Source organism: Haemaphysalis longicornis, unplaced genomic scaffold, assembly GCF_048455015.1.
Source record: "Haemaphysalis longicornis isolate Haplotype H1 unplaced genomic scaffold, Haemaphysalis longicornis Haplotype H1 scaffold_2, whole genome shotgun sequence".
Taxonomy (NCBI): Eukaryota; Metazoa; Arthropoda; class Arachnida; order Ixodida; family Ixodidae; genus Haemaphysalis; species Haemaphysalis longicornis.
The window spans coordinates 190,018,706-190,034,787 of NW_027526295.1; the positions used below are offsets into that span (position 1 = coordinate 190,018,706).

The 16,082-nt window shown below is 48.0% G+C and overlaps 1 protein-coding gene across 1 annotated transcript in view; it reads right to left on the reverse strand.

The window, feature by feature from the left end:
- Aqp (aquaporin) overlaps positions 1–14,052 on the reverse strand; it is a 29,705-nt gene extending 15,653 nt beyond the window's left edge. The window contains exons 1-3 of the mRNA XM_077698937.1: positions 13,649–14,052; positions 6,737–7,006; positions 2,581–2,776 (exon numbers count right to left, since the gene is read on the reverse strand). Of these exons, the coding sequence (XP_077555063.1) occupies positions 2,581–2,776; positions 6,737–6,989 (449 nt within the window). The 5' untranslated portion in view covers positions 6,990–7,006; positions 13,649–14,052. The remainder of the gene's footprint in view (positions 1–2,580; positions 2,777–6,736; positions 7,007–13,648) is intronic.
- Positions 14,053–16,082: the final 2,030 nt, after the last annotated feature.

A 16,082-nucleotide genomic window follows, 5' to 3' on the forward strand; every position in this document is an offset into this window, starting at 1 on the left:
CAAAGGCACATTGACAAGCATTGGATTGCTGGTCCTATCAGGACCCGTTGCGCATTGTCAGCGCGAACTCTTCAGTGTGGTCAGCAGTTTCAGGAAAGTGGAGGAAACGTCTATCACAGACGAACGCAGAGAAGGTCAACGACAAGGCAATGGAGGCCATTTTCCATATTTTTTATATTTTTCTTATATTTTGGTTTTTCAAAATTCTGTTCGACCAATTTACGCTATTATAACGAATAAAGGCGGAACTTCCTCCACATCCGCATTTTTGTGGAAATGCAGCGCGTTAGACGGTTCACCGTTTTCACTTTATTTTTACATTTTTCTTATTCCTTGGCTCTTCAAAGTTCTAATCGACCAATTATCTCCATTTACGTTATTATAACAACTAAAAATGGAACATCCGCGAAATCTGCGTTATTGTGGAAATGCAGGGCGTTACGGTTCTGGCTGCTGCGGGGGTACTCGGCAAAGAACCCGCCGCGGTGGCTCAGTGGCTAAGGCGTTGCGCCGCTGAGCACGAGGTCGCGGGTTCGATTCCCGGACGCGGCGGCCGCTTTTCTGATGGAGGCGAAAAGCAAAAACGCCCGTGTGCACGAGATTTCGGCGCACGTTAAAGATCCCCAGGTGGTCAAAATTAATCCGGAGCCCTCCACTACGGCGCGCCTCATCGCCTGCGTTGCGTCGGCGCGTTAAACACTACAATCAATCAATCAATCGGCAAAGAATGCTACGCATTAATTGTACCTCCAAAGTTGTAAGTCTTTTACACATTTTTTTCTGAGTTGGAGGTATTTTACACCCTTTTTTTAGTTTGCATCACCGTAATTTGTAGCTTTACACCCATATGGCAAAAAGGGCGTTGAAATAATGAACACCCTTCTTGATGGGTGACCAAAGGGAATGGAATAGGTGTCTGGAATTTAATCAGATGTCATGACTCATTAAACATAACCACCTCACGATTAAAAAGGTTTTTCAAATCCAGATGCTGATTTACATATGCTCACATTAAAAGGCATAATTAAAAAAAAATAGCGCTCCAATACTTGATTTTTGTGACAATCCCATCGACTCTATCAGAGGACTTTCCCCCGCTGGCTATAAAAGCTAGAAGAGCAGATGTATTTCTGGGGTTGGTGTGTTCTCGCTCTCCTTTGCATCCCGGGCACACTGAAACATTGGAACATGCGTTGTATCAGTGCCGTGTAGCGGCAACGTTTTGGACTGCGTTAAGCAGGTCGTTTGGTCTGACACTTAGAATGAGCACACGTGTTGGTTAACTTCCTAATGTGTGCTGGTGCTTTTGTATTGTGGCGAAATCGTGGTGCCGCCCGCAACGGGCGATGTTTCCAGTGCTGTGGCGTGTTCGGTCGATCCTTCTTAGTCACTTAGAAAATGAGTTGGCTGCTCTAGGCGAAGAAGCCTGTCTGTTGCAGGAACAACATCCTGAGCATAGCTATTGTACCGTATTGATTTTCAGCTTGTTTCGGAACTCTCTCTTTGAACACCTGTGACTGTGGATTGATTTTGGAGTAGCTTGTTTCACCACCACAGACATTTCTTGTGCAAAGCGTTGACTGCCCGGAGTACTTGGAAACTGACTGTTTTTTTTTCTTTTCTATTTTTTAGGGCAGCGCTGTTATCACTAGTCGCTGCGTACTGATGTGTGGTTTTGTAATAAATTCACTTTTCCCGCGGCTTTTTTGCTCAATTCATTTGTGATCCAAGTGCAACGTGTGCGTGTTGAATGTCTCTGTATGTCATGCAGCGCGCTCAGCCGATCCACATTGTCACTCGTGGATCGCGAACACGCGAACACCCCTTGTCTTGGGGTGTTCGCGTGCACAACCTTTTTTTAGCCAATACGTGTTTTAAACGTATATGCCATGCATGGGACAAGTTTTTTTACACGTTTTTCGGCCAAAAAGGGTGTAAAAAGTTTAGTGCGTAGTTTAGAAGATTCATTTGAGTAAGCATGAGGTTGGAATCACTGCGCTGATGGTTCACGCATTCATCTCCTCTGGCGATATCGGGATAAGCGGGATATATACAAAATCCCGCTCCCCACCATCCGTACTTTTTCGCATACCCACACCAATAAATAGTGCACCGGGGAGGCGATGAGGGTATATTCGCTATGTAAATGCGGACATGATCCTCGTTTAGATTTTTTTTCCTTGACGTCGAGAATCAGCTAGCCTCTTGGGAGAGATTCCATATCATGTAGGCTAATTTTTATTTTTCGCTGTAACCCTAACTCAGCATCGCTAATCACCTTGAGCATTGTCATGACTCACAGAGAGCCCATGCGCAAGCGAACGTAACTTCAGTGATACGTCCGCCAGGATCTTGGGCAAGCTAACTTGGAACCCATCGTTATTTTCAAAGTTTCCCGTTTACGGAGCGTCACTGCACGGGCCTATCGTGCCTCTATCGATGCGCTCGTGATGTTCGCGCATTTAGGTTAGGCGCCAGTCATCAAGGGCACAGAAGCCATGGAGGCATAAAAGCAATGGCCTGCTGACCTCAAAATAAAGCACCACGGAAGATATTCCGCAAGCATACACGTATACTTACAGCGCTGTGAACAGTCCGCCCAGCACTTGACCCAGCAGGCGTGCCCGGTAGTCTCCGGGCCCGATGCCGAACAGCATGTCCTCGACAGGGCCGCAGGGGCAGGCCTCGGCGTCACCGAACGCCCGGCACCACCACACGCAGCACACGAGCAGCGCCAGCGTGTAGACCCACACGCCGTGCCGCTCGTACACGATGCCTGCGACGAGAATGAAAAAGGTACGACTTGGCCGGACACAGGAATCCGGCAGGGCTGGTTGGGCCTCCATTTAGTTTTGTGATTCATCTTGTCACGCTGGATAAGCCTACAGACCAGCTAGCTCACCAAGCTTTCTACTTTAACCTTGATACTCTCCCCGAAACGTGAACAGGAAAATAGAGGGTTCACCGAGAGGGCACGAGGCGGGTTCGAAACGCATCCTGCAGCCAAAGATGGCACCTCACTCGTATAAAAACTCGTGAAAGACTTACCATCCCCTTTTAAAGAAAGTTGAGAGAAGCACAAAAGCGAAAGTGCGTCCAATCGATCGTCAAGCCGACAAAGACCCGAATCGCAAACGAGGAGCAAACCCATGCGACAATTTTTCGCGCACTGAGTGAACGCATCTACGAACGATTTAAATGTGTACCGAAACGACCGAATTCAACCGCACGTGAACAGGCTGAGCTGGAAAAACGATTGAGCGCTGGCGTTGTGTGCACGCAGCAGATAGAGCCGGCTGTTCGTTTTTGTCTTTCGACTTGTTTCTTGAAAACGAATGCAAATAGTGAGCAGTTGTTAGTCCCAGTTGGCGTGAACTGCGTATGCCAAGGACGACGCGGCCAACGAGGCTAAAGCCGGCTCACAATGAAAAAACGGGCGGCGCGTCGCTGGACGCGCCGATGAAGGCCGCCTGCCCCTCTTGCCGAGTTCTCCGACGAGTGTCAATAGAAGCGGCTTTCTCGCCTCGTCTCGCCTTTGACCAGACGATCTTGACGCGCGCGTAAGTCATACCAACCAGGGATATAACACCTGAAAGCAGAAAAAGGCCACTGGCGAACCTTGGCCCTAAAATCGACCTGCTGCCACTGCGGCATTCCCCCTCCGAAAGTGCGGCATCTTCGCATCGTGGCTGCCCGATCGGTTTCTATGCCACGGTCGTCCCGTATCTAGGAAAGCCAGGCTCGCGAGACCGGAGTCGTTACTGCACGTCGTCGTAGCACACCCAAAGGGACGTTTGTTGATAAAACTGGCAAACTTTGATTTGGTAATGTGCTTCTTCACTCTTAAAGGGGCCATGCAGATAAAACACAAGTTTGGTTTATTCGAAAGATTGCCTCGTTAGAATCATACTGACACCACTTTTAACGCCAACTTCGCTCAAATAAGCTATAAAACGAGGAAAAAAAAAGGGAATGGCCATGCGACCCACTAGGTCATTTCGCGCAACAGAACCTATGATGTCATATGCCCAGCTGTGCGATTGGCTGAGGTCGGCAAAAGTGAACGCAAATTATGCATGGTTGCCGAAGGAGCTATTTCCGCTTAAATGTAATGCATATTCATCTTACAGCAGTAATAATGGTGGGGTAAACAATGGAAGTTACGAAAATACGCATAAACATATAAGTACCGACGCGCACTGCTGTTGGTATTGGGCGCACTATGCTTTTTTTAGCTGCACTGCAGGCCGCTACTTTGGTGTTGTCTTACACGACTCTGGCCGATTGGTGTAAGCGACGTTGTCTTACGTGAGCCCGTTTGTCGAGCATACCCCATGTTGCACGAAACGATTACTTACTACCGTAACACAAACAAGCCAGGGGCAAATACGGTCAAAACAAAGCAATGGCGGGCAACGGTCCGCAGTTGACTATGGTAGCGCCATCTGGGAGAGCTGACGGTAACCAAGGCTGCAGGGCTTATTGACGCACTGGAATTTCGTTTGAATACCGGCCCTTCTGACTTCATGGCAGACGTCACGAAAAGAAGATTTGGCGGGAAAATGAAAACTTTAACCAAAATTGATTAATTTCTCAGGGAATACGGCGTCGTTTCCTGCCGGGCAAGCACTGGGGGCACTCTAAAACACAAAATATTTCGAATAAAACAAACTTGTATTTTTTTCTGCATGGCCCCTTAATGAGAAAAAGATCATGATTTCTCTCGTGGGTTATCGGTTTCCTATAGCCCCAGTGCAATAGACAGTGAAAATAGCCACGGATCACGACATGGATAAACAGAAAAGTTATGCTGGTTCAAATGTCATGATTCGCGCCTAGCCAAGCAGGCTGGAAGGCGGAAAGTCGCACACAGCCTCATGTGCCTTGCCCGAGTTATCTATAACGCCCTGTGTACGTGAGCAGTGACGGGCTGTTGCCCCGACGTATACCTACGTCAAAAGGAAGCCGACGCTAATTAGCGGGAATACGTCGCCAGCGTTAGAATCGGGCCATGTGACACGTCACTGAAGAAGAAATCGCCTCCCATGCGTCGACCCGGCGCCTCAAACCCTTTTGTACCCACCATGGTAGGGTGGTTCCTTCATTTCCACAGACAGCTGCTCCACTTAAAAGACGGCGGCAGCGTGCACCAAAAAGGGACGACTCCACAAAGCGGATCGTAAAATCGGCAAGCGCCAAGCTGAGTCGACTCAGGTGTGCACAGTGCTCGAACAAAAGGCGTGCCCGACGCCACGGCGACAACATGTACCTTTTCTGGCCTTGTGGTCTTGTGGTCAGCGCTCGCCCTTGCATCCCTCGTCCTGTGTTTTCTTTACTGCGCTCAACAAATTTATAATGGATTACCAACTCGCTCGTACCCACACATTGTGGACAAGCTTGTGGGACATTTTCGACTGTGGTCACTGGTCACTGCCAATTGGTTTTCAACTGTAGGGCTCGTGATTGGACCAGACATTTTGAGCTGAATTCCCTTCAAGACGTCTTGGGTCTTTGGAACGAGCAAAAAAGCGGTTTTGTGCGCTGCCGGAGACATTCGGTATCCAAACCTGACCTTGTATTCATCAAGTAGATACTTGCATGAAGTTTTCTCCATCCCCAGGCGGCCTCGGCCACCTGATCAGCGTTATTGAAGTCAGCCGCGCCACCGATGATCGGAACCCGCCTCCTCAACATTATCCATCCTGGGGGCACATCCGTCTGGTGCGATCGCTTTTAAAACTAGTATAAACTACCCAGGGGCGTGTCGAACTCCTGACCTCTTTAGCATACCTTGATTCTTTCCTTCCATTCCATTCCCTCTCAAGAAGGCAGTTTGAATCCATCTCTGCTCCATCCACCATAAAATGTTCGCAGATCCTCTTCCGGCAATGTCGTACATCAAATGGGCCGTGCGAACCCCTCTGGTGCGCCAGCGTATATCTAAATGAGCTATATCCAAGGGCCTTCGCCAGTGAATGTGTCAAGGGCGGGTCCGTGAAGGAGACTCATATTCGTGTGCGCAGTTTAGCGGCACCGTTTTGTTATCGTGCGTCTTCCGTCTTTCTGACAGAAAAGTATTGGCTGCTGTAGTATCTTGCCTTCTCGATGCCACAGATCTCCGGCAACCGCATGGTAAATCCAGCTTCTTGCACTCGTTCTGCATAGAAGCCAAATTTAATATGTCCACGCGTACAACATTAGTGTAAGTTTTTAATGTAGCCAATTAAGATCACTTGTAATTACACCAAACAAGTTTTTTGTAGTTGCAGAAAAACTGCTTTCCTGTTGCGACACCACGTATGGCGCACTTTTGGTCCCGCAGTCTTTGTGTCAGTGTTGTCGGGTCTCAAAGTTATATATACGCATATATATGCGTGCGTGCGTGCGTGCGTGCGTGCGTGCGTGCGTGCGTGTGCGTGTGTGTGCGTGTGTGTGTGTGTGTGTGTGTGCGCGCGCGCGCGCGCGTGTGTGTGTGTGTGTGTGTGTGTGTGTGTGTGTGTGTGTGTGTGTGTGTGTGTGTGTGTGTGTGTGTGTGTGTGTGTGTGTGTGTGTGTGTGTGTGTGTGTGTTACTCGTCTGCGTTACTCTGCGTGTGTGTCTGCGTTACTCACGGCCTCAAAATAATGCGTAAGTCAATCCCTTAGAGGCGAAGTGCAGAGCAAGGCAAATGCGTATTACACTCGTTGTGGCTTCGCATTGTTGCCACCATTTTGTGCTACTCGTAGGAGGGTACCCACCCAGTTCGGCTACGTCGCTGCACAACTCCCAGGTGCCGATGATCTCGGAGACAACCAGCCGCCATTTGTTGGGGCAGAGCCTGGCAGCCAGTCTCCGGAGGAGCGCGAACAGCAGGGTATTCGCCAGCAGCAGCAGGTACGGCACCGTTTCCAGAGCGTACGAGTACGAGGCCGGCAGCTCCACTGGCGCTGCTATCGCCTCCACCAATGCCTCCGCCACTGACTCCACGGCTTCTGCGGCCGGCTCCTCCATGCCTCTTCACGCACCTCCTGCGCAAGCATCGATGCTCTAAGACAGGACCGTAATTTATTTTTATTATTTATTTTAGGAGCGGAGCTGTACAAGGTTGAGCTTGGTGAGGTGGCGTTAGCAAAATAAGCACCAAGAAAAACACTGCGCCGCCTGTACAGGGTGCACCACCGCAGATAGGGTATTATAAAAGTGAAGCCGGCCTTCGCCTGCTTGAGTGTGAGCACAAGGGGCGTGTGCGTACGCGCACCCCTCGCTGTATACCATTTTAAAGATGATATCCTTTTTGGGCTACTAAAATGCAAAAAAAAAAAAAGGCGCAGCTTGCACTTGAGGTGCAAGGCTGGAGAAACAGCGGAGCTGGGGGTCGGCCTAGCTTCTTCCCCCCTGGGATCCGCTGTCAGTGTAAGAGACCGAATGGGAAGGCCTTGTAGAATCCGGCTTAACTTAGCCCCACCCCTCAACACTTAGCCTAGCCTAGCAAAAACATCTCAAAACATTACAAAACTTAGCAAAGCCTAGCAAAACTTAGCAAAACCGGTAGAATCTTGGTAGTCCCCCAGCTCCGCTGTTTCTCCAGCCTTGCACCTCCAGCGCAAGCGGAGCCATTTTTTTGTTATTTATTCTTTTTATACCACTCTTCTTCTTACTGCATCTACTGCCTTTCCCCTCTCATCCTTTCTTCGCAGAGTAGCACGTCAGTGGCCTCATGTCGGTGAACCTCTCTGCGTTTTGCTCTCTAATAAATTGCCCCCCCCCCCTCTCTCTCTCTCTCTCTCTCTCTCTCTCTCTCGCGACGAATTCTGAATTGAACTGAATTGAATCCATGTAAAAAATGACGTATTCGTTCTGCAAGAGCTGTATGTGCGGGTAACAAGAGGGAAAGATAGGGAAATAAATGTTCAAAGACAGCTGAAGAAATCGGCTGGCTAGCGATGGCGTACAGCACCGAAGATGCAGCGCGCAGCAGACTAAAGGAGCCAGGAAAAGGAAAACAATTGTAGTGAGAAAGCAAGACAAGGAATGTACAACGCGTAGAAAATAACATAATGAATAAATATATAAGCGGAGGGAAAAAATCACCCTTATTAAATTAACCGTCTGCCAACTGTTTAGCGATAAACTTTATACGTGAGACTATGGCCCAGATGCTAACGCAGGGCAATAGTATTGTTCTGCAATGCAGCTCAGGAGTGGGGCAGACTCTTCTGCGCTACGGAAAAAGAAGTTAACAAATCACTGTTTGCAGTGATGCTTGGCAAAAAGTGTAATAAATTACCATTACAATTACTTCTCGCGTGTGTAACTGACCGTTATACTAAAACCTAATGCGCCACATTTTTTTTCGCGTCAAACACCAAGAAGTTGCGAAGTTCCGTTCAAAATTGTTGCTGTTGGTCAAGCTTGCACCTTATTAGGGCGCAGCCCTTTGGCGCCTGGTGCCTGGGTTTGGCGGCGGCGGCGTCGCTATCCGCCTAACCGAGTAAGCGAACGAGGCAGCGAAAGCAGAAAGAAGGCGGAGAGGAGCGTCTGAGGAAAGTGTGAAGAGGAGGGCGGCTATGACGCGCGGCTATGACGTTGTCTCTCTCACTGCCTCCCCTCAGACTTTCGCCAGACGGTCCTCCTGCTTTCGTGGCTCATTCGGATCACGTGACATTTGCGCGGGAGGTTCAAACACGATTTGCAACAACATGCTCGCCGGCGGCGACGCGTTGCGAGATAATGGCTGAGTAGTGCGTGGCGCCGTGCGTTCGCTGATCACGCTATCAATTCCTGAGAAGTAGCAGCTATGCGCCGTGACCAAGAAGACTGCAGTTCGCACTGGGCACAAATTTCGCATTAGGGAGTGTAGTAATCCTGCTTCTTTAGCACCAGTACCTGGCGGCCGCAGTTGGTATAAAGGTTCATCAAACATTTTGCCCACTTTCCCGTGTAAATGTCGGTCGCCTAGGTGTCCCCTGAACTTGGGCACTTAACGGGAATGCGGCGTCGTTCTTCGCGGTGTCGTTCTTCGTCGTTCTTCGCCTTCTGTACCGAGTAGGCTAAGATCTCCCTATGCTGCTTAATAAATCATCCACGCATTGTTGTCGTCGACGCTAAGAGATGCTGCCACTGTACGAATATGATGCGCCAGATGATAGCAATTAAGCGCAGCTGCTGTCCTTTTTTGGTTGACAGCTCCGCAGTAGTTTTGTGCGTCGTAGTGTCTTTAGCCTAGATTAATTCTTAGGCTGCCTCCTCTTCCACCATTTTTTTTCTCTGTTACATAAGTACAACGTATTATAGGCGGTCGTTTAGCCCACAAAAAGTAACGGAATTGCTTCACGAATCATTGAGAATTATACACAGCTATCCCGATAGAATTACGAAGAGATGCTACGTATTACATTTACAAGTACCGTGCAACACTGCCGATAAACGTCTTCACTGTTTTCTTCGTGCCTGAAAGCACTGAAAAAGCTGTAGTTATTGCCGGCACAGAGCGGCGCTGCATGCGTGACTTGGTCGTCGGAGCAAGTGCTTTGCTTTCGTCGAAATTCTCTCTGACGCGGCTATCGAATGCGTTTATTGCTGCAACTGAAATGAATCCGGTAATTCACCGTTGCGTCTCCCGAATTATGACGTTCGAGCGCATAAAAAACGCCAATGCTGGGAAAGCGAAAAGGAGTCACGTTCTCCCCTTCTCTTCTTTCTCGTTCGCCTTGCTGGCTGAGCGGCAGATGGATGCTGCTGACATGGGGAATGAAAAGACGAACTCGTCATGGGCTGGTACCTTGAGTATGAGACAACTATGACATCTGAGAGAAGAGAATGTTTAATGCGTCTCCTGCTCTATTTACAGTGTATTTACAAGTGGTTATATAGACCTTCTAAATACAAAGGATTTTGCGCAACCCAATCAAAGAACGGCACTTTCCCTTTCGTAAACTTTCGACTAGCTGCAGATGAAATGCCCGTCCTGTGTTCCTTCCGGCCAATTATCCGGTGCAAAACTGTCTCTCTCAAGGCGATAATTCGTCGCTTGCGGTTTTGCACAGTCCTTGCCTCGTTCTTCGTAATTCAGAGGGTTACCCCGAGTTGTATGGAACCTCCGCAATGTGTTAGCGCCTTGCCATTGTGGTGCAATCGTCGCGCCACCCACGAATGCGTCATAACACACACGCCCGTGCACAGGCATTGTCGGTTACGCAGCGCTGCGCGATCCCTTGGGATATCGCATGTCCACGGCGCACTCTCACGAGTCCCTCGCAGAGCGGAAGCACTTCATGTGATGCCAGAGTCAGCGTGGTTCGGCGGTGAGCGGCCTCTCCGTCTCTTGGTCGAACAGGGTGCAATGTAGAGGCAATGATGAGACTGCGCGTCCTTCAGGTGGCTGCGGGTCTTTTCGAACCCAACAGAAGGATTGCTTGGGCAAGTTTGAAAGTTATCTGACAGGTGGAGAGCAGTAGTTTTTGGCGGAGTTAGTTCGTGACCTCCTATTTCAAGTACTGGATACGCTTGCTGACTGTGTTCTTAAATCATTTCAGATTTAGAAAACAAGTTGAGAATATTGTGCAAAGTTATTTTAACGTCGGGAACAAGTCTGGTGTGGGTACCATAATATTCGCTGCATATACAGGGTGTCCCAACTATCATGCACCAAGATTATAAAAAAGAGCAAAAAAGGCGTTACTCGAATGAAACATAGCGCATAATGTTTCCAGTACACTGGAGCAGCGGCTAATAAATTTTCGTTAATGAGATTTAATTAAATAATTATAATTAATTACCTACTCTACAAGTACTGTCCTAATCACTAAAGCGTCAATGATACACTTGTAGGAACCCAATAGCAGAATCTAACTGCGGTATTTTCAGCGACGAACTAATTACGTACTCATTTACTCTGACTGATAAAGAAACCCCGCGAAATATAAAAATCACCACGTGACGGCGCTACCACGCGCATCATACACCAGCGTCCTCAGATAAGCTGATTGAAAGCAACTGCTTCGCCCGTCACACGTCCGAAAAGACAGCCCATTACCTTGATAAGGGTACGCATGGACGGAGAGAGAGAGAGAGAGAGAGAGAGAGAGAGAGAGAGAGAGAGAGAGAGAGAGAGAGAGAGAGAGAGAGAGAGAGAGAGAGAGAGAGAGAGAGAGAGAGAGAGAGAGAGAGAGATAGGGGGGGGGGACGCCAGATGGGGATGATTACAATGCAGTGAACTGAATGTGAGAGATTTGGAAGGCAACAATTAGAGAGAAAACAAACGTTAAAGGAGCAGCACTAGCAAGTTTCGCGGGGCGCATGTGGGAGATAAGGCACAAACTTTTCTTCTTGCTTCTTTCTTTCTTTCTTTTCTTTATTTCATTCTGGCCAACTCATACGCAGCCTGTTCGAGGGCATTGCTTTACGATGCGCGCCGTCACGTGGTCTTTTTTTCATATTTTGCAGGGTTTCTTCATCAGAGTAAATGTGTACGCAATTAGTTCGTCGCTGAAAATACGCCGTTAGATTCTCCTGGTTGGTACCTACAAGTGTCTCATTGACACTTCAATGATTAGGGCAGTACTTTTCGGGTTAGATAAATAACTATAATGAATTAATTAAATCTCATTAACGAAAAAATTATTGGCCGCTACTCCACTGTACTGGAACCATTATGCGCTAGGTTTCATTGGAGTAACGCCAGTGCTCTTTTTAAAAAATCTGGGTGCATGATTGCTGGGACACCCTGTATGTCCAATTTTGTAAAGCCCCTTTGTTTTCGTATTGTTCTTTCATATTTTTTTTTTGGGGGGGGGGGGGAGAAGTAGGGGGGCGGTAGACATGCGCCGAGATTTGCCGCTGCGGCAGCGCTTGTCTGAAAGGCTGAAGGTGTTCCTTCGCTAAACTTCGGAGGTAGTGCAACGTAGTTTTCTGGCCGTATATTTGCATGCACATTTTTGCACATGCAGCGGAATTCGCCGATGCGGCAGCTCGTGTCTGAAGGGAGTAAGGTATTCCTTGAATTGAGAAGGAAACTTATAATTACAGTGCTTGCGCAACTTAGTTTTCTGGCCCTGTGTGCATGTACAAGATTTGTATAAAAAATGGCGGCTTATGGCCGTTGGATTTGGTAACAAAAAGAGAAATTTGCTATACTGGTGCGCATTTCACTTTTTACTCAAGTGAAAAGATTGCCGGCAGTGAAATGATTGTCTATGAGGCTCGGCCTGTTCACCGAACCTTAACCACCGAATCTCGGCGTTGCGTAAAGGCACATATTGTCGCTGACGTTAGAGCAACTGCTTCTGTTGTTGAAATATTCTGTGTCCTCGAACGTAAATGAGACAGCACTCGGAGAATCTCTGTTGGACGTGAAGTTCCACGCCTGAAAGAAAGGGCCGTCTGTCCGGCTGATGGCCTGTTCAACTCATTGAGGCTGGCTTAAATATTCTTGAGGGGAGGTGAGAAGGGCTTGTTTTGTACTTTTTTCGTGTATGCACGGCAAAGCGCCCGATCAGTAATTGAGTCAGACTTGCAGAATTCACATATAAGCACTCAAAGGTGATGTGAACGCTTCTTAGTGCAGGAAACCCCGTGCCACCAGAGAAGCTACGACACACGCTGACTTACGCGAAAGATAAGCTTCCAAAAGAGAGATTTCACGCAGTGGTCTGCGAAGTCTCCTGTGCAAACTGCAACTTAGTATACGCAGGCGAAACAGGCTGCTTCGAAAAGCGCCTAAAGCAGCACTGTTACAATGTTAAAACGAAGAAAGTGACCTCCAGTGCCCTCGCCGAACATGCACAACTGACGAGCCAGCAGATAGAGGGAGAGAAACAATCATTATCAGCATGGAGAGGACTCTGGCTGCAAGATTAACTTCTTTAAAAATCAGCCTGCAACTTCTGCATAGGAAAGAAATGGGGTGACGACATGCAATGCACGATCAAACTTGGAATCACTGGCACTATGCAGTGGAACCCTGCACCCCATGATGGGGGCTGTTCATCGCACGTGTTAACATTTACTTAGCTGTCATCATAGATCAAATAGTGATTGAGGTTCCTATGCGGGAACCGAAAAATCCTGTATTTATCATATTTGTGTTCCGTGTTCGCTGTCTTCAAACTTGTTCAACTCGAATATTTGAAAACAGTTTTCCCCAGCCGGTTACAAATATTCGTCGTGACATTACACCTAGCATTGCATGTATACATTATACGCAGCATTATACATTACGTGTAGCATTATAGCCTTGCATGTAGTTCGCATTACGCCATAATAGAAAAGGGGGACACCAAATGAGAGAAAAACAACCATGTCCCTTTTGTTCCCGTCAAACCCCCTAACTATGAACAGAAGTTCGCTGTATGATTCAATACGAGTACTTTAGATGCACGCAATTTAATTCCCCGGACTAGCGCAAATGATAAGTGTACTAAAATCGTCCCCAAACAGCTCTCCATCACGCATCTACGAGAGAGTCTTAATAACAACAGGTAGGGGTAAAACGCTTGATGTAAGTAGAAGCGATCGTACTCGCAAGGTGCATACACTTCATCAGGCCGGAACGGCATCTCAGCGGGGGAACCAATTACCGATGGGAGGAACGAAGCCTGAAGAACGCAAACAAGCAAACAAACAAGCGAACAAACAAACGAGACGGGGGCGCTAAGAGGCGCCCGACTCACCTCTGAGCAGCAGCAGGCAGCAGCGTCGACCCGGGGCCCGGTTGGGGATGCCGTCCCGGCGGGAGCTCCGAGACGATCCGCGCGGCCAAGGCTGCCACCGGCGACGCTATTCTCGGCATCCCGCTTGTCAGGTGTCCAAGGGTGCGGGGACGTGGGACGCCTGCGGTGTGCACGGCGAGAGCAGCCGCGAGCTCCGAGTCGGACGGGGGCCCGGTGTCCTCTTCGCCGGAGATGTGCCGCCGCCAAGTGGGCCACGAAAGTGCTCGTCTTACCTCCGAAGGGCTCTCTTTGCCGGACGCTTTGTTTGCTGTCGCGTGAGAGTTCACAACAGCACAGTCTGACCGCGCTTGTCAGCTCTCCCGCAATCGCAGAGCTCACCCCGTCGCGCGAGCGTTGGAGCGTGCCACCGCGCGTTTCACGGCCATTGCCAGGGTTCCTGCGGAGGTGGCGAGTATAGGACGCCTTCCTTTCTGCGGAAGCGTATACGTCGCGCGCGAGCTTCAGCTGAGTTACCTATGCTCTGACAACTCTGGCTGACGTTAGGGAAGGAGACTGCCGAAACACACACAAAAAAATGTGCTTGGCTGAAGAGAAAGTGAGAGCAACTGTTTCCAGAGAAAGTAGACAACTTGTGCCATCCGTGCAGGCTTTGTTTGTTATGTGCGAAACTTTCGTTCACCTAATTGATTGATTGATTGATTGACTGATTGGTTGATTGATTGATTGATTGATTCATTCATTCATTGTTTGATTCACTGACTGATTGGCTGATTGATTGACCCATTGATTGGCTGATTGATTAATTGACTAATTAATTAATTACTTATTAATTAATTAATTGAATGCTTGTCGAAAGTATCGCCCAAAGATTAATTGCTATCTGCAACTAGTGGTTTTTTTTCTAGAAAGGATAGGAAGCAGCGGTCTGGGACAACCGATAACTATCTCTTCGCAGAGGGCGCGTTAATCAACGTTGTTCCATAGTGTGGCAGCAAGAATGGGGTAGGAGAAAGGATAGTTGGAGAAATGGTGGAAACAGAAGGAGAAGAGGAAATAATGTTGGCGTTAGGGCGTGCGATCTGAGCGGGTGCGTGAGCACCGTCGATTCAACTCCGATCGCTACGTAGCATGCTTACAGCGAAGCAACAAGAACAGTGATTTCCAGGAAGTCCAGGGCAGGAGAGGACGAAACGCCGCGCTCATAAGTGAGCAGACAAGCGAGTTAGGGAGCCGAAGTAGGGAATGAATGAACAAATTAACAAAATTACCCAGTAAACAAGTTGGGGAAGGAGTGGATTACGTAATTTGCGATGGGGTGGGATTTCTTCGGCTTCTACTTTACGTTCAATGGAAGCCGAAAAATGGGTCATGCTAATTTAGGATTCCTCTTTTTTGCAATGCACCAGATGATATGCGATGCAGTAATGCAGCGAAAAGACAGACACCCAATGTTAACAATTGCTTCAGCATGTAATCAAACAGCTGATATTAAAAAAAAAGCTGCTGGGCACTCTCGCTTCACGGATTTTGCCACAAGGTTTCTCCTTGAGAAATGCTGAACATGTACTCATTGTTCTCGTTTTTTTTCAATTTCAGCTTACCATTGCTCCTTCTATCTATCGTGGCTCAAAAAAAAAGAAAAAAAAAAGAAGGCATTTAATCAAAATATCGCAGCTTAGGAAGTCTTTTGGAAGTGACAAATTTGGGTCTGAATTTTCTGGCAGCGTCAAACAGCGCACACAGAACAGAAAATGTGAGAAGCAGCATATGTACAGCTGCCGCCAGAATAAATCTCGGCGCCAACGTATTTCGGCGAAACTCAATTTCCTCGTGACATGCGCTATTCGCGTCTGCCTTCTTTGTTCGGCGACGTGCTGACGGGTCATGCCAGTTTTATGGAAGCTTTTATTGGCCGTGTTCCACAGCTTCACGCATCAAAAGATGTCTCCAACTGCTTGCGCAACGGCTCCCCCGCGATCGACCATATTTAAACAGTTATTCTTAGATTTCATAGTTTCGGAGCGAGTGAACTAAGTCGTTCGGGAATGCGAAGTGAACGGGACGTTTTGAAGATTCGTAATATTGTTTGTTCGTTTGCGTCAGTATGCGTCAGTGTGCGTCAGTACTGGTTTGATGCTTTACAGTGGAACAATTTTGACACTTGGGAAGTGCGTACATCTGCGAAAACCTACAGATTTCTTTTGTTTCCAGCTGCTTCGATGGTTATTCTAATTCCTTTGGCTACTATTTATGTTTCGGAGAATATTTAAAAGAGTGTTTTATTTGTTTGTAATGTTAGGTTACGGAGAGCGAGGCTGTTCAAGGTGTGACGTTACGCGAAAAAACTCAGCTGGCGGCACTGAAGACAGAGCGTTAAAATTATAAAGACGAAAAATAGACAAATAAAAACCTTGAGATACATCCATTACGTTTC